The 18,913-nt window shown below is 34.2% G+C and overlaps 1 protein-coding gene across 1 annotated transcript; it reads left to right on the top strand.

The window, feature by feature from the left end:
* Window positions 1-206: 206 nt before the first annotated feature.
* LOC141683535 (protein transport protein SEC24 B-like) lies at window positions 207-18,257 on the top strand. Its single transcript, XM_074488272.1, has 25 exons — window positions 207-366; window positions 1,038-1,786; window positions 3,565-3,768; window positions 4,000-4,074; window positions 4,171-4,269; window positions 5,458-5,569; window positions 5,651-5,778; window positions 5,962-6,081; window positions 6,550-6,630; window positions 7,255-7,332; window positions 7,493-7,585; window positions 8,945-8,999; window positions 9,291-9,367; window positions 10,265-10,336; window positions 10,472-10,555; window positions 12,225-12,344; window positions 12,588-12,656; window positions 13,125-13,202; window positions 13,305-13,443; window positions 13,694-13,858; window positions 15,435-15,580; window positions 15,652-15,828; window positions 16,461-16,549; window positions 16,665-16,696; window positions 17,900-18,257. The coding sequence occupies exons 2-25, from the start codon at window positions 1,097-1,099 to the stop codon at window positions 18,004-18,006; spliced, it is 3,090 nt and encodes a 1,029-aa protein (XP_074344373.1). The 5' UTR covers window positions 207-366; window positions 1,038-1,096; the 3' UTR covers window positions 18,007-18,257.
* Window positions 18,258-18,913: the final 656 nt, after the last annotated feature.

Here is an 18,913-nt window from a genome sequence, read left to right on the forward strand (position 1 = left end):
ATATTTCCCTTTTCTCTTCAAATTTAAATTGGGGAAGGCAGTGTTAATACTGAGCAATGAATTTGTTTTTTATATAAGCCGAAGCAAAAATGTTTAATCTTTAATTCATAAAAACCGTGAAAACACATATTACATTATATTTTATATTAATTAATAATTAATAAAGAAATCTTAATTTTTAGAATAAAATGCAATAGTAGTAGAATATGCATCGTGGCCAATACATAAGTCCAGATCTAAAGCGAGAAATAGCAGCAGTAGCAGCTTGAATTCAGAGGCACAATATACATTTTAATTTTATTAATTAAAATTAAAATTGCTCGTATAATCTATCGCAACGTAAATTTCCGCCCATTCTTTCCTCAGGTATTCCTCGATTTTCGTGCCTATAAAATTTAATTTAATTAATCGCGTTTGATTCCTGTAATTTATCTGCCATCAATTTAATGTATGTATATATGTTTGTAAATTTAAGCTGATCAATGTATACAATGTTGAAATTGAGATGATTTGTGATTGGTTTTGATCATGTAATTGTGTTTCACTTGCTGTATGTCATCACTTTTGTGTGATTGTATTCGTTGTGTGTTTGTGTGGTTAGAGTGAATTGAATTGAATTTAGAGGTGAAGTAACATTTGATCATGTAACTGATTGCTGGCATTGTTTCTTTTCGACATTAGATTTCCGCAAATTCGGCTTATATATATAACTGTATGTGTGTGTTAAATTATTCAGGTTTTCAAATTTGATAGTGCAAGTGAATTGAATTTAGGGTTTAAATAATGTTTTAACATGTAAGTAATGGTAAGCTGGTTCTTTAGGTTCTATAGTATTAATCAATTCGGATTCTTTTTAATTGTATACGTATATCTGTGTGTTTTACGTTATTGTGATTGAATTGAATTTAGGGTGAAGTTAACATTTGATCATGGAAGTGATGGTTAACATTGTTTTTTAGGTCATTTGATTTTAGGCAATTTGGATTTTTCAAAGAGTTAGTTGTTTGTTTGGATTACTTGAATTTTGTTTTATGCAGAGAGTAGTGTTTGAGTGGTGGATTAAGGCTACGGGGATTCAGTTTTTGCATCGTGGAATATGAGTTTTCAGGTTAATAATAATAATAGGCCTCCGTTTCCTCCGCCTTTTGCTCAGCAAGGTCCGCCTGGGTCACAGCAAGGTCCACCTGGGTCACGACCAGGCCCACCGCCACCAGGTATTGTTCCCAGGACTCCTAGTGGCCCTCCGCAAAGTGCTTTGGGACCCCCCAATGCAGCACCCAGGCCTAGTGGTCCTACTCCCCCTTTTGGAGTTAGGCCTCCAGGCCCTCCACCACCAGCTGCTTTTACTTCTGCCGGTACTGCGCCTCCTGGTACTCGCCCCGGTCCGTTTCAGTCTGCACCGATGACTACAGGTCAAGTTCCACCACCACCTGCTGGTGCCCCAAGTCCGTTTAGTAATGGGCCACCTTCAGGGGGTGTACAAGGTGGACCTCGCTTTCCTTCTCCTGTGGGAATGCCGCGGCCGGTAAGTGGACCACCTTCTCTACCAAGCGGACCACCTCCTCTACCATCAATGTCATCCCCTCCGGGCATGCGCCCTTTCAGTGGAAGTCTAGCTGGTACTTCCTTACCTGGCCCTGCACCTCTAGCACCATCATTTGCTTCACATTCTCAAGGCGTGCCACCGCCCCCTTTAGGCTCCTCAGCATTTTCAGCTCCTGCTCAAGGACCTCAGTTTCAGGTTTCTCCGTTCGGGTCTCAGCCATGGTCCATGCAACAGCGTCCGGTGAGTTACATAGTAGTGTATTGCATATTTAAAGTAAATTTCCTTTAGAATCTTTATGTCGTATAGCGAAGGTTAAGTGTGCTTGTTGGGCTGTTTCTTTGTATTCCGGAAAAATGTAGTTCTCATCGTTCAAATGATGTCAGTTGCTGTTTTGTACACTTTGAATTTGCATTTGGTTTTTTTAACGTATAAATTGTGAGAAGCTGTCAGGCTCTATAATTAAATTAGAGATGTGCAGTGAAATTTATTACGTTTTGGGCAACAATGAGGTGATATGTGAAGAAGCTGAAATTTAATTTAATATTTTAATGGACATGTTATAGAGAAAGAGTAAAGAAGGTACAATTCCTATAGTTTATGCTGATGTTATTCAGATTAGGCTGAATAATCTCCATGTTGTCATATGACAGTGGAATATGATAGCTGTCAGTATATTGTAACAATTAGAAGTTTAGTAACATACAAATAAAATATAACTCGCTTGCATCCAATTTTTCCAATGTTGAAGCATAGAATGCCTCTAGGAGTAATACTAAGAAACTGTAGGTCTGACCCTATGAAAGTACTTCTGACTTATCAAATGTGCATGTAAAGATTACATTGCATCAAACGTCAAACTTCCATGAATTATATTTTTTTATCTTGTGAATACCTACCGGCCATCTCAATCTAGATAGGATATAGGAGCCTGTCAGGAGTCATATAGCCTTGTCATATCTTATCCAAAGACATCTACGTATTTTTTAGAAGATAATGATGTCTCATTTTTACTTTTTTACTAATTTATATAATCATATTATTCATATAAAGAAAAAATTGGATTATGTGTTTATTTTAGCCATTTGTTTTAAATTGTTGATGGTTTATAAACTAATCACGGATTCTTGTCCTCATTCACGGTGATCAGATGTGATGGTTTTTACTTTTTAGACAATAATGAATCCCTTTTTAGAAACGTGAAATGTGATTCTCCTGCATCAGCGGAGAACTGTTACCAAGCCTATTTTATAGTTTTGGGGGGAATGGAACACTTAGTTGACTTTAAAGTCTTTTCTCATCTTTTCTGTTGGGGCCTGTATCCAGCTTAGTGCATGGTTTCTATAAATGGCTATATATCTCAGCCTTATGTAGTAAAAAGTATTTTCCTTCACTTTTTTATTGATCTTTTTTTGTTGCTACTAGATGAATTATGTAGCTCAACATTCATCACTTGTAGAGGTCCCAAAGCTTCTTTCCTCAAAACATGCATCTTCTTCCCCTTTTAAGAGTTGGAAGCTGCATAAGATACTTTTTCCATTATGCATTTCATCCTCTTTCCTGTAAAAATAATTTTTTCATTGTAAGTTTACGTTAGAAAAATCCTCCTTTGTATAAATATCTAGAATAGTCTTACACTCTTTGTAGACATATAATTCAGTGTTTCCCATTTTTCTGGGTTCCTTGACTCTTTAAATATACTTTCTTTCATTTTTAAAGCAATATTTTGATTGTTTTCCCACTCAAGTGCAGATACCAAATGATTCTACGACGAGTTTCTGTTTTTTAAATGTTATCTATATAATTATATTATTCAATTATTCATGCAAGGAAAAAAATGGATTACATATGTATTTTAGCCTTTTTCTTTAAATTTTTGGTGGTTTATAAACTAATCACGATGATCAGATGTGGTAGTATTTGCTGTAAAACAATACATTAAATATGGCACTTTTTTATTTAAAAATTTCTTCACTCATTGCTTAGTGCTGACCTTTGAGGGTTGTAATATATTTCTTTAGGTTGGACCACCTTCAGCAGTTCCTGGTGCTGCTCCACCCCCACGGATGTATAATATGCCAGGTCCAGAAGCCGCAGCCTCCATATCACCTGCCATGAGCCAAGGACCTTCAAAAATTGATCCTAATCAGATCCCGCGCCCTATTCCAAGTTCATCGGTTGTTTTGCATGAAACACGTCAGGGAAATCAAGCCAACCCGCCTCCGGTAATGCATTTGAGTATTAGTTGTCAAGTTCGATTTTTCATTTTTTTCTAATTACCCTCATCAGCTAGAGTTGTAGCCCGTGAATTTTTAATTCCTGTTTTAGCATTACTTTCTTAGTTTATTCGAATGTGTCTTAAACGGTATCAAACCGAAATGTAAGTTATATGGTGAAAATTGTTATTGCTGTGTGTTTGTGTTTCTCATTTTCTGTTTGTTTGTTGATGCTTGAAGTCCGCTACCACCGACTATATTGTCAGGGACACTGGGAACTGCAGTCCTCGGTACATGAGATGTACAATTAACCAGGTCTTGTCTTTATTTAAAGTCCTCATGCACTATAAATTTCCAACACTTAATAGTTTTTTTCGAAGTCGTGATAGATGCTCGATTTGTTTTCAACAGATTCCTTGCACCAATGATCTTCTAGGAACATCTGGGATGCAGTTGGCACTGTTGGTCCAGCCCTTGGCCCTTCCTCATCCTTCTGAGGATTTTATCCAAGTAATATACTGATTCTTCCTCTTTCTATTCTGTTATTGAAGCGGCGTGAAGCAAATAGGTTTTTCAGTTGTCCTAGAGTGATATAAAATTTCACCGCAAATTGTCCTGAACTGTAATCGATGGGGAAGTAACCTTAGGTTTTAAACTAGTAAATATGTATTACTTTGCTGATGATATGTTATCTTTCCTAATGTAAAATCCTCTGAACTTTTGACTTGTGATCCTTTCATTTTTGTTCAATCACCAACATGTTCTGCGTCCAGTGGTTTTTTATCATAACTGTTGCACAGGTCGTCATACTAGATTTTACTGGAAAAAAGATGTAACAAGTAAAAAGATATATTTAAGCTTGTGCCCAATAACAAGTTCCACTTTATGAGCTAGTTGTTTGAAAGACAAGGAAACTTATCTCTTTTGTTAAAGTCTTCGCTGGAGGACACAAAATTTTGTATGGAATAGGTTATATTATGAAACAATATACTGGGTCCATGGTGAACACTATGCTCCTATATTATTTGGTTGCTCACAGCTGTGAACAAACTTGTGTCTATATTTATTTATACATAACCATATTTCCATATTTTATTTACATATTCCTTGCTCTTCCTTTCCTTGCTACCATAATTGCATGAACTGCTAAGAGAATATAGCAAGATAAATCCATCTTAAAGTCAGATTTGGAAGTTCACAGAGTATAGTAGTGAGTTTTTTTAAATTTGACATTTGTGGATGAGTTTCTGTAGCTAATATAATAGTTTTGAGTGTTTAAAAGGAGAGGGGAACTGATGCTGGGAGGAATTAGATTTTGAGGGTGAGGGTGAATTTGTATGTGTTCGTGTTTTTGTATGATAATGACGGGATTACATTTTTTGTGGAGGGATGTCTATAGGGATTAGGGAAGCAATTTACCAATGCATTATTGGTATGATGAAGTGGTTGCAGACACAATTGTATAATCTTTTTTTTTTGAAAACAAGAATACAGTGATTTGGTTAGTGCTGGTATAATTGGTCTTTAGTAGTTTTATTGTTTCCAATAGAAGAGTTTTAAAATAGATGACCATTCAGGGATTAATCAGCTGTATGTAAATGATTGCATGAAGTTAGATGATCATCTGTATCCTTCACTTAACAGATTTAGTGATTTTAAAGTGTAGATCTCATTACTGAATATTACCTTCCGCTTCAGGTCGTGGATTTTGGTGAAACTGGACCAGTGCGGTGTTCTCGTTGCAAAGGCTACATTAATCCTTTCATGAGATTCATTGATCAGGGCAGACGTTTCATTTGCAACCTATGTGGCGAGTATCTCGGTCTATATTCTTTAGAGTAAATTCCGTGTAACATTATGGCACTAACTAGGCTAGAATGACATGGTGCAGGTTTTACTGATGAAACTCCCCGAGAGTATCATTGCAATCTAGGCCCGGATGGCAGACGAAGAGATGCTGATGAAAGGCCTGAGCTAAGTAAAGGAACAGTAGAATTTGTTGCCACCAAAGAATATATGGTTAGTATTTTACTTATGGGAATGTATCAACTTTTTGTTTTTATTGAATCCCCTAAGACCAATACAGATTACAAGCTTACAGAAACTTGGTCCACGACCAATACAGATACACCATTTTTGTTGAGCTAAATTATTAATGAAATGACGTATAAGGAAATTCTTACACATTTATTCTATATCCAGGTGCGCGATCCAATGCCTGCTGTATTTTTCTTCCTTATTGATGTGTCGATGAACGCACTACAAACTGGTGCAACGGCAGCCGCATGTAGTGCAATTACCCAAGTTATTGCTGATCTGCCAGTAAGTTCATGTTATGCATCATTTATATAATTCAGACAATTGACTGATGTTTTCCTTTTATTCTATTCCGCTGATTTATTGTAAATGTCTCGAGCATTGCAGAAAGTAATAGTTCATAACAGATTACCTTCATATATGAATAATTGATAATGAAGTTAAGGAGCTTATACAGCATCCCAGTAGAGCGTAGTATTATGAAGTTTTGATATGCTATTATATGATAAGCTAGTTTCCTACTCTACAACCTGCAATCTAGCTAAAACATTCAGATCTTCAAAAATTGCATTTTGGTAAGTTTGTAGAGCTTATTGAAATCGCTTTAGGAATTTTTTTAGTACTTCTATAATAAAAGTTCTACCTCCCTCACGATTGTGGAACTGCTTAACCCATGCAGGTTTTATTAAATAGTGTTTGATTTGTTAATTTCCTAATTTGTAGATTCTAAATGGTTTTTGACCTATGTTGCAGGAGGGCCCTCGAACGATGGTGGGAATTGCGACCTTTGATTCGACTATTCATTTTTACAATCTGAAACGTGCATTACAGCAGGTTGATATCTATCTATGCCATACGCCTATCTATAATTTTTTTGTTTAAACTTAGTTGTTCACTATTTGCTAATTTTTCATTTATTTTGCAAATGTATTGCAGTAAATATAACAGTTTATGACCTTTAGGTTTCTTCAAGTGTTCAAATGATATCATTTACAATTATGCACCCCTTTTAGTCACTTGGTCAGTTGTGAAGTATTGGTATTCGTAGCTACATTTAAAACTTGTTCATATTCACTTGGAAGAAATAAGTAGCTTGGTAAATGTTTAGCTGAAGAAAATGGGCATGATAAAGAAAGTTAGACGTTTAAATGCAGCAGCAGTTAAATTTACCTCCTACCTGTGTAAGAACTTGCATCATAGACTTCATCATATATCCTGTTATCTTTTGTTTATTTTTTGCTTGCTAAAAGACTATAATATTACGTTTCATAGAGTTATGTTATTCAGGTGGAAAGTTTATCTAGGATACTTGAACCAGTGTTATTTATAAATGTGGATTGAATAGAAGAAAAATTATTATATAGCAAAGAAAGAAGTTAAAGCAGTTGTGAAACAACTTGAAGCAGAATGAAGTCGCAATATTTTATGACGTATGATTTACATATGTTTTTTTTGCAGCCATTGATGCTTATTGTTCCTGACATTCAAGATGTTTACACTCCTCTCCAGAGTGATGTAATTGTTCAGCTTTCTGAGGTTAGTATTTTTAAGGTTTTAAATAATTTCTCTAGGTGCATTATGCTTTGATGTTTTCAAACCAATTTTTCTCCATTGATTTATGGTTCATTCTTTTGGTAATATTTCACATTGATGTTTGAGTTGAATTGGTCAGTTATTTACTTATTTGGGAATGCAGTGTCGTCAGCATTTAGAGCTTTTGCTGGAAAATATCCCCAACATGTTTCAAAATAATAGAACTGCCGATTCGGCTTTTGGGGCAGCTATTAAGGTATGAAATTCTATATGCTGATTACGTACATGAAAGTTCCCCTTGAGAAGATTTGGAGCTTTAAATTCATGTTGGTGATATATTATTATTTGGGTTTTTTAACAAGTGATAGTGATAGTTTTACTCCATCCGTTTCATAATGTACAATGAATTTTTCACCCATCTATTCAGCTCATTTTACCTTCATATTTCTGTGATTTATTTTTATGATACAAATATAAGATGCTCGATTAATTGTATTCTTTTTGGATTGTTGGTTTTAAATATTAGTGAGTGCAGTGATTAAAATTTGATTGTAAGACATACAGGGTTAAGCATGGATCGATCTGGGTTGTTTTGGGAGACCAAACCGTGCCAGACCATTATTTTCGGTTAAGAAAATTTGGAAACCGAACCCAAACCGAATGCTATACAAGTCGATCTAAACCGAACCAATTTCTAAAGGTTCGGTTTCGGTTTAACACCGATTTTTGTAATAAATATTGAGTTTTCTCATTAATTGAAAATTCAATTATTTTATAATGACGTTATACATTATGTAAGTGTTTAAGTTTCAAATTTTCATATAAAAAACAAAAAAATATATAAAAAGAAGAAATACAGCATATATAATTTATTATATACTCCCTCTGTTTTTTTTTATTTGTCGCTTTGACTTTTGCACACATTTCAATGTCCTTTGACCGGCGAGTTAAAATTATCATTTATAAAATTTTCTTTTTGTAAATAAAAGTAGACAACTTATATTTTAATTCCCAAAAAGAAAATTTTTAAAATCATATTTCTAACTAGCCGGTCAAACCACATTGAAATACGTGCAAAAGTCAAAGCGACAAAAAAAAAACAGAGGGAGTAATAATGATAATAAATTATTATATATTAAATAATATATAGTATGTAAGTTAGTTACAATCGGTTTGATTCGGTTTATTCGGCCGGTTTATTTAGTAAAACCAAACCCAAATGAAAGTATTTGGTTTATATACAGTATAAACCGAACCCATACCAAACCAACAAACCGAAAATTTTGGTTTGGTTGGTTCAGGCTGTTTCGGGAATGTAATGCTAAGCCCTATACATAATATATTGTAATATAAATTCGAGATAAATCGAAATTGACTTTATAATGTCAAACAGTATAATATCTATTAAAACACAAGAGCTTTTAGTTTGTTGGTTTTTGATCTGTGTAAGTGTATTTATAGTTCCATAGCACGATATACTTCCTGGATGCTAAAGTTTGTATGTTCTTGTTGCACTAGCATTCTTCAATAGTTATAGTTGTCACATAAAGACATTGATAAAGTTATTTGTTACTGATTAGGCTCAAATATTAATGAATATCTACTATATTCTTAGGGTGCTTTTTTGGCAATGAAGAGTACTGGTGGCAAACTTATGGTATTTCAGTCAGGTAAGCTCATTTTTTTCTTTCTTCTTTTTCGTTTATTCTGAAGAGGTTAAATTTAAAAGTTTATCTCTATCAATATTGTGCTGAAAAGATTCTTTTTTTTTTTTAAATTTATATTGAGGTGAATTCTCAGTTCTGCAAAAAAGGTTCAGCCATTAGGATATGTTCTTTTCCTTCTATCGACTTTATTATGAATTATGAATGTGCTACTGTATGCTAGTTGAGAGGTGACTAACCTGGAGATCCATCAAAAAATGAGTCAAAATTGTGCTTATATTTTATTTGTGTGCGCAGTTTTACCATCTGTTGGCATTGGTGCCCTTTCTGCTAGAGAGGCTGAAGGAAGAACCAATATAACAGCTGCGGAGAAGGTATTAACCATAGGGATACTGCTTTTTTCTTCTTGTATTCGCACTAGGGAATCATTAAAATAAATATAGTAGGACCAGTAATTAGGGGCATTTGACAGGCAGGTTAATGACACTATGTATTATAGCTTAGATGTTATTTGGACGTGTCATATTGGACTTGATCCTCGTTTTTTGGTGGTACTAACACTAAAATCTAAAACATCATTGATACATTTAAACACTATTGGTTACCCTTTAATATGTACTTTGAATAGCATATAATCTTCCACACTACTTGGCACTTGCTGTGACATTTTTTCATGTGATCGTAATTTCTGTAACTTTTTGTATTCACTAGAAATTTGTTGAAAATATAATTATATCCAGTAGGCGAGTGTTTCCCTGCTTCCTGCTTGACATTATTTCTAACTTATTATGCCAATATGTGCAAGGAGACGTGAGCTACTACAAGTTGCAATTTTTTATATAAAATAGTAGAGTTTTTGTATTTCGTTGGAATATAGTAATGTACAAAGGCAGTAAGTATAGAAAAATTCTTGGGAACCCGAAATTTTTCCCAAAATTGTTTCCAGTGCATATCAGTCGAGTTATATTTGGTAGGTAATCTTTATAAAGTAATGGACCCCCCCCCCCCCCCCCCCCCCCCGTGTATTAATATGCGCCCACAAATCAAAAATCGTCAAGTGTCATTGGGAAGATTTTTGGGAAAAGTTTTGGGGTCTCTAGCATTGCTCTCAAGTATATGTACATAATTCTTTTGGCCGAGAAGTGTAATGTCTCATCTCTTTTGGGACTTTTAAATTGGTGCTAAACAAAGCATATACACATGTTCAGTTATTAGTTTGGAATGTGATGACATGAATGTAATTTTATTAAATTTCTGATTTTCTTATATAGGAAGCTCACAAGTTGCTCCAACCAGCTGACAAAATTTTGAAGACAATGGCTATTGAATTTGCCGAGTATCAGGTGAGCTTATTTTATTACTTGTTTTTATCCTTGCATCACATTTTTCAAGTAAGCAGATGGTTAATTATATACTTTTTGGTTTATTAATGACAGATTATCTGTTCCTGTTAAGCTTTACTTTTATGATAATTTCAGGTCTGCGTTGATGCATTCATAACTACCCAAACATATATTGACATTGCATCAATTTCTGTTATTCCAAGGACTACAGGGGGACAGGTAACTTACGAACTATAAAATCCTTGTTGAAGCTAAAATTGAGCTGTGAAATAAATTACTAATTTATATGTTTGTCCTATGTGCTCTTGGGAAGTTTGTGTTTTATTTGGCCATCTAGACAATGAATTCTGTATTTTCTAACTTTAGTTTTGAATTCATCAAGAGATGTCTGAGTTTTGAACTTGTTTATTATGCATCTATAGATTCACAACATTCCTCACACAAACTGTTATCTTACTATTTAAAGTGTGCTGTACTTGTAGATTTGTTACTCAAGTTCCATTATTGCAATACACTTCCATTTTAGTGTATATGTTGGCTTATACAAATGATGTATGATGTATATTCGGGAGTTGGGAGGATTGTTTAGTAAAAGGAATTCACATCTCTTTTTTGACTTGTCCTCTTTATCTTAGACATTGTAAACAATTGTCACAGAGCAGATTTGAGTCGCTCTATTGGTTACTGTTTCATATTTGTTCCTCCGATAATTTTGTTACTCTCCATTAAAAAACTAGTTCTTTTCTTGCCACTTCTGTTTTACTTTAATTTTTTTTAATGTTTACTACATCTAACTAAACATTATTTTCGGTTAACTCTAAATACAAGTCACTTTTTACCGTTTCTTGCCTTTTTAAAATGAGTTGATGCTTAGTTAGTTACTTATATAAATGTAGGGAGATGATCAAATAGAAACAACCATTAAAATGAGAACTAGAATCTAATCTAAGCCCTTAAATCAATTTAGTCTAATGGCCCCCCGATAGGAACATAGTATTAAACTACACCCTCCCACACAGAATCTCAGCTATTACCCTCCGTTTTAATTTGACTTTTAATGTCAAACGGTAAGTTTTTTTTAAATCGGACTTCATTGTATTTTTCTCCATCTCCCAACGATTAATTTGCATACCATATATGCTCTATTTCGACGCGATTTAGAATTTTTTTTATGTTAGTTTCTAATTTTCATTATAAGGGGGTTTCTATGGAGTAGGAACCTATATAGTTGTGTGTGTGTGTGTACCTGACTACCTTGAACCTGGTGCTTACATAATTTTAATATGATGTTATTACTCAGCTGATAGGAAGAGAGTTTCTGTAATTTTTTTATGGTGTATAACATATAGACAGGGTAGAAAGTCATAGTATAGATAGTTTCTTGACAGGATGCTAAGCTAATTGCCGCGGATAGCACACTAGATTTTTTTGGTTATTTAATCTATTTAGTGTTCTAAAATAGGCCTAGTCGCTAGGTGTGTAATCGTCTCGATTCAGGTTCGATCTGGTTCCTAGGCGTTCTACAAAAACGGACAAGAAGTCGGCGTAGGTGGAATAAATAATCAGTTACCTTTTTATAATAAAATTTAAAATACAAAATGCATCTGAATAGTCTTTTCTATTAATCTGTAGAGGTTTCCCCAAAAGCTCGCACAATGATTTTTAAAAACCGGATGTATTCACACTTTCCAAGCAGATTGGTTCACAGAGAATCTTGTCATTAAACAAGTGTGATACATGTTCACGTCTTATATATAATTTTGGTTAAAAGTATTTTATTATTAATTCCACATATTTGCTTCTGCCCTTGTGTTTTTTTAATTATTTGCATTATGATTTCCTTCGTTAATTGAGTTTTAGGGCTCATAATAATCACGTTCTCATTCAGGTATATTACTATTACCCTTTCTCTGCGGTTTCTGACCCTGCCAAGCTTTACAATGATCTTCGATGGAACATTACAAGGCCTCAAGGTTTTGAGGCGGTTATGCGAGTTAGATCCAGCCAGGTAAATATAAAATGTATTTTAAGCCATCAGAATTTAATAAAGGTTTGGCCAATGTTTGCCACTACCCTGTTGTACAAGTGGGTGGGTGTTTAAAGTCCAAACACTGAAGGTAATAAGGTGTGTGTCTCTTTAAAGTGCCAAGTTCTAACTTCTAGGATAAAGCATTAAAATGTAATCTTTTTATTTCATTCCTTACGAGGGAAAATATTTCACGAATAATGAACAGATTTTCCTCTCTTGTAGGGCCTTCAAGTTCAAGAATATTCTGGAAATTTTTGTAAACGCATTCCAACAGACGTGGACCTACCAGCGGTACATATTTGCACCTAAACATTTCCATATCACAAGTTTTAGGGTGCTTAGTGTAAACTGGAAACACTCGAGCCCTCATAGTTTTACTTTTACATTGATTATTGGACAATCTGTATGGTTACTGTTAGTGACATAGCAGTAGAAGCCTGTAATGGGGCATCTTGATTTTTGTGTTTCAATTTTACCTCTATTCTACAGTTCTAAATGAGATGGGAGGCGATTGAGTGATTTGCAAGAGCATCTAGTTTTGTCCTTTTAGGCTGCTACACATTCTTGAAATCAACATAAAACCGAAACAGATATGCACTAATCTAGGCTGTGCATCCAGATTTATTCCATCAACTAATTTCTTTTTTAAATCATTTAATTCTGTTTGGTTGTGCATAGTTTAGGGACTTAGTTATATCAAAATATTTTCCATTCTGTGATATGATCATGGTCCAGTTCTGATTCAGCACTTCCTTGCAGATTGATTGTGATAAGACAATAATGGTGACATTGAAACATGATGAGAAGTTGCAGGATGGTGCTGAATGTTCTTTTCAGGCACAATATCTTTCCGAATGTTTAAATTTCATATTCATTTTTTTATAACGGAGTTACCTACCATCTTCTCTATTACTCACTTCTCCATTCTCTATGATGCAGTGTGCTCTTTTATACACCACAGTTGACGGTCAAAGAAGAATACGGGTTTCTACCCTATCTCTTCCTTGCACTACCATACTCAGTAATCTGTTCCGTTCAGCCGACTTAGATACTCAGTTCGCCTGTTTCTTAAAGCATGGTAGTTTATTTCCTTTTAATTAATGTATCTTGTGATGATGTGAGGTTAAGATATATTTTACCTAATTTTTGAACCAAGACATTTTTCCATTACGGGTTGACAATTAAATAGTCAACTTCATAATGATTCCTCAAGTTATTTAGTTCATTTTTTCTCTCTCTTCTATTCCTCTTGATTACAATTCATGCTTTCTTCTACTTTCAGTATATTACTCCTGATATCTAAAAATCAACTTTTTTTTTCTTTGCAGCTGCAAATGAAATTCCTTCTAGTCCGCTACTGCAAATTAGGGAGCAGATGACAACCCTTTGCATTAATGTTCTGCATTCGTATCGGAAATTTTGTGCTACAGTATCATCCGCTGGACAGCTTATTCTACCAGAGGCTCTTAAGTTGTTGCCTCTTTACACACTTGGTATGCTTTTCCATCACAACTGTAAATTTTGTGGATTTATTGCTGTAATTGACTAAAGTGATGATTACACATTTTCTATCAAAAATACATATATTTTTCTAAAATAACTCTTTAAGCATAGTTATACTCCTTATGCTGTAGCTTGATTAATAAAGGTGTATGTAAGATTCTATAATTGTTTTGAATGTTAATCTTGTCACCCAGATTAAAAATCTGTTAATGCACAGTTGGATGTATCAGTAAATAAATGTGGTCATTGACCTGGGATTTCGTTAATTTGATTTATTTAAATTTTAAAACGAAGGCAGTAATATCTCTCAGTATTTTGCTGAATTGAGAAGATGACGGATTCCTTCGTGATGCCTTGGTCATTTCTTACTTGCTATTCAGGTCATCAGTACTATAAGTAAATTACATGTCTAAACTGTTAAGTTGAAAGTAATATGTATACCTTGAACTAATAAGTCAATGACAAGAACGGGTATTTTATCCACCTGAGGAGAAACATTCTATTGAAGCTGTGGAAAATGCAAGCATGTGGATAGAAGATAGATGATTATGTGCTAATTTAATTTGCTTTGACATGTATTGGATCTGCACAAAGAGAAGTCAAGATAAAAGTGTTTCAAGTCTGTAGGATAGAAGGTGTACTACAGAACCCGTTGAGAAATTAATGGATTACTAAAACTTTATAATGTTATGAGGTTGCGTCTTAGATTAGCTAAGGTCTATAATTTTCTCTCAGAATCAAATCTCATCAGTTTTCAGTTCTTGTTGATATGCAAGTAGGGCCTAGTTCTGGTCAAATTTGCTGGGTATGGTGGTTTGATGAACATTAAAATTTTAGTTACAGGATTCTTGTGTGGATGTAGATTTTAAGGTTTTGGGGTTATGATACTATACTACATATTTTTACTACATCTGACGTTGGTCAGTCAAAATTTGTTTGTCAAATTACAGCAATGGCAAGTAAAGCTCCAAGTTTAGAAATCCTTATCAACGAAAATGCATGCCACTTAAATACATTGTCTACAAATAAAGAAGTGGAGGGAGTATCAACACAAGCAAGACCAAAAAGAAAAAGTAAAGGAAGAACCTAGATATAATATAGACTATTTAACAGTGTTGATAATATATGATCCATTTAAGGCCCCCCTCAAACCTCAAAATTTTAGTTGATTTTGTTACTTAACATGGTATCAGAGCCCGGCTTAGGGTGGGGTCTCGGGTTCTAATCCTCCTACCCCCATTTGTTTAATTAAGTTGTTTGTTAGTCTGTTTGGTTTTGTAAGCTGTATGTTTGTTCAATTGTATGATTCGAGGGCGAGTGTCGAATAATATATGATCCATTTAAGGCCTCTCTCTAATACCTTAAGGTTGAGTTGGTTACTTAACAAATAGCTTAGACCTTCAAATTCAATGTTTCATACAATGATAGGGATGAAGGTAAAATGCTCCTTAATACTTCTACAGAATGATTAAGAAGTAAAGTAATCGATAGCTTGTAAGAATAATTGAACCGCTATTTTTCAGAGTAGCCTGGAAAAGTTAAGTTTCATGCTTTTGCTTCTTTCAGCTTTGATTAAAGGTACTGGATTGAGAACTGATGGGCGCATAGATGATCGGTCATATTGGATCAATTATGTTTCTTCTCTTTCTACTCCCCTGGCGATTCCATTGGTGTACCCTAGGATGATTAGCATCCATGACATCGACTCAAAGGTAAGCAGTGATCCGCTTCCTTAATGTCTCTTATGTGTTCCTTTTACAACTGGTTTAATTTTGGCCTACAGGAGAATGAGGGAATCCTACCTCCTGCCATCCCACTTTCCAGTGAGCACGTGACTGATGACGGAATATATCTTCTAGAGACGGGCGAGGATTGTTTAATTTATATTGGCAACTCTGTAGATCCTGATATAACACGGCAACTTCTAGGCATTTCTTCTGCTGAAGAAATTCCTTCTCAGGTATACTACTAACATGACTGAGGCTCTTCTGTTTTTTCTCTCTTGGACTGTGTGATGGTCATGGCTATATTGTTTCTCATTGGGATACAGTACAATAGCTAAATGATTCACTAATTCAATTTTTGATTTTGTTTTGTTTTGAAAATGAGGGAGAGGGTTGGGGGGGAGGGGGGACGGGAAGGCTTCTATACCCTCATGGATATTAGGAGATTTATCATGTCTGATTCCTTGAATATCTGGGGTATATGAGAGCAGAAAAGTTCCAGAGGACTTAGTAGCTTATTCATGGCAATTGGTAACTTTGATGATTGTTTTCTTTCATCATTGTGGCTGTCTCTTGTGTTCTGTGCATCTTTAAAGGGAATGGAATGCTGTTTTTCAGGGAGAAAACCAGTTCTGTATAAAAATTATTATACAGACCTTGAATGCTCCTCCATAGTTCACTTCGTCTTTCGTCCATCTTTTCGTTTCTTTAAGAAGAAAAAGTCAAAGAGTAGTAAAGACTTTGTGATTAGTCTAACATTAGGCTTAGACTACTACTACAAGTTATGTGATCTGACGACCCTTATGTAGCTCCAAAATTGTTTTCTCTGTATGCAAATAATGTTGATTTCTTTTGCCTTGGTTGCCAGTTTGTATTACAGCAACATGATAATCCATTGTCCAAAAAGCTTAATGAAGTTGTCAATGAAATAAGGCGCCAGAGATGTTCCTACCTCCGGTATGATTTCATTGTTTTTTTCCTATTTTTTAATAATGCACTTTAGAGAAACTTGTCGCCAACACTTTCAAAAACTTTTTTCTGAAAGTATCTTCAATTCTTTTCTATATTGCAGTCTTAAGTTGTGCAAGAAAGGGGAACCATCAGGTAAATTCAAGAAACCAGCCTTACAGCCGACTTTACAATATTATACATGTTCTATCTGTCTGATCATATTATTATATTCATATCCAGGGATAAGTTGTGCAAATTAACTACTGATTATAGGATTAAAGTTTTTGTCAGGACAAGTTTTGGAGTTCATTAAATTGAAACCCATGATTGCTGAAGTTAAATACTTTACCTTAACATTTTCCTTAGAATCGTTTCTTTCCTCGTTATCCTTTTTTCATTATTTGATTTTGACTATTTCCATATAATTAGTCTTCAGAGAAATTTGGCATAGCGGATTCATTACTAAGGAAGAATTGTAGGGGAGATAGGGATCTAGAGATGAAATAAAAGTAGGGGTGGAACCAAATTAGGTATAGAAGTTTCATTAAAAAGGGATTTCACTTATTAATAAAGGTTATTTTAATTATTTGTTAAGGTTATTTTAAGAAAAGTAAAAAAAAAAAATTATAAGTTATTTATGCAACTCTGTAGAATTATTGTAAAACAATTTCAACTGTAATACGATTCAACAATTTTATTATATCATTAAAAGATACTATAGAATTGTACGGGGAAATAGGATTAACAGATTATATAGAATTGTACGGGAAATGGGAATCCAGAGGTGAAACCAAAATAGGGGTGAGACCAAATTTGGTACCAAAGTACCGTTACAAAGGGGTTTCGCTTATTAATAAAGGTTTAATGTAGTTTTTGACACTGACTACTGTCTAACAAGCTCTAGAGATTATCTTCTGAGTCAAATATTATTCTTGGTTTTTTTTGTCATTTTAGTTCATCTCCAAATAAGTAAGCTATGTTTTGCTTCCATTGATTATTTGTTTCTATGTAAATATAAGCCTAGCCTACTTTCAGAGTCTTGTGGTGTTTCACTAGACTGAATAACACCATAAATATTGTTATTTGCATATCTTCTTCAAAAATAAATTATGTGGATTTAGAATATGAATCCTTTGGAATTTATTCTATAAGATAGTCTACTAGTCTGGTGCTTATGCATTTAGAATATGAATCCTTTGGAATTTATTCCAGTAGTTACAAAATTTTAATGTAGAGGATTTAGGGTTATCGAGTTTATATAAAATCATCATTTCCCTGAAAACATTGAGTTAATCTTTCTTACAAAAAATTAAAGTTGACTTCTTTCTCGAATTTATTTCTTGTATTGTATTGCAGGAGTGCAATTCTTCTCATATATGGTGGAGGACAAGGCCCCAAGTGGTCTCTCCTATGTTGAGTTCTTAGTACATATCCATCGGCAAATTCAAGCTAAAATGAGTTGATAGTTTATTTTCGTTGGTGTTGATAGAGTTTATGGTATGCTTTTTTGTGTGGCAACTGCGGATCAAAGAAAGAAGAGAAATTAGGGTCCATATATGATACTTCTGTAGGGGAAATGGCAGTCTTGCTAAAAGCAAAAGTAAATCAGTTTGCAAAATAGAGATTTGCCTAGTCTGGGAAAAGGACTTTTTTATTATATTCTAATGCTTGATATATAAATTGAAATTTTCTTGAAATGCAGAGCATTAATTTAGATGTACTGTCATTAAGTCATAGACCCGTGTTTTTTTTAAAAAAAATCTCTGTTTGGTGGCAATTGACTGTAAATGGCAATATAGGAAACAATGACCTGTTCTTATACTATTTTATACAAATACAAGTTGTAATTTGTTGAAATACTTTACCCTTTTCTCCAGTGCCTTTTGAGCTCAGTAAAAAAGTAGCCTTTAATGTATTATTATATACCAAGGGCGGGGTTCCGACTTCCATTGATGTTTGTTACAGGTGAAATTTTAAACCGAGGCAAGTTCAGTTGAGAGCCATATACAGTTTATTATTCGACTTGAAGAAAATAGGACTTTTTCTACAAGGTAGATGTTTTGCCACTTAAAATATATATAAAAAAATGTCACATTAAATGAAGTTGTAATTCGGGAGCAGCTGATGGTTGCAAGAAAATTGCAAGTGTGGGAAACTGAATTTTGCAATGCTGCCTGGCTTAAAGCGATTACGACTAATTGGATTGGGCAGTTTTCGTTTTGCAATACTGAATTTTATGTTAAAGAGAGTGAAGGTCCGTTTCCTTCTCCTTAACAACGGCTAAATTCTACTTATGTTGGTCTTCTTCTTCTCCATAGTGGTGCAGAATGAAATTAAAAAAGATTATATAATTAATGAAAATCCCGGAAG

Source organism: Apium graveolens, chromosome 9 (assembly GCF_009905375.1).
Source record: "Apium graveolens cultivar Ventura chromosome 9, ASM990537v1, whole genome shotgun sequence".
Lineage (NCBI taxonomy): Eukaryota > Viridiplantae > Streptophyta > Magnoliopsida > Apiales > Apiaceae > Apium > Apium graveolens.

Excerpts from the sequence above, each read along its gene's own strand:
- LOC141683535 (XM_074488272.1), top strand. The coding sequence starts at position 1,097 with ATGAGTTTTCAGGTTAATAATAATAATAGGCCTCCGTTTCCTCCGCCT. Across the intron at positions 4,270-5,457 it reads CTTCTGAGGATTTTATCCAA|GTCGTGGATTTTGGTGAAAC; the intron begins GTAATATACTGA and ends CTTCCGCTTCAG. Across the intron at positions 5,570-5,650 it reads TTTCATTTGCAACCTATGTG|GTTTTACTGATGAAACTCCC; the intron begins GCGAGTATCTCG and ends GACATGGTGCAG.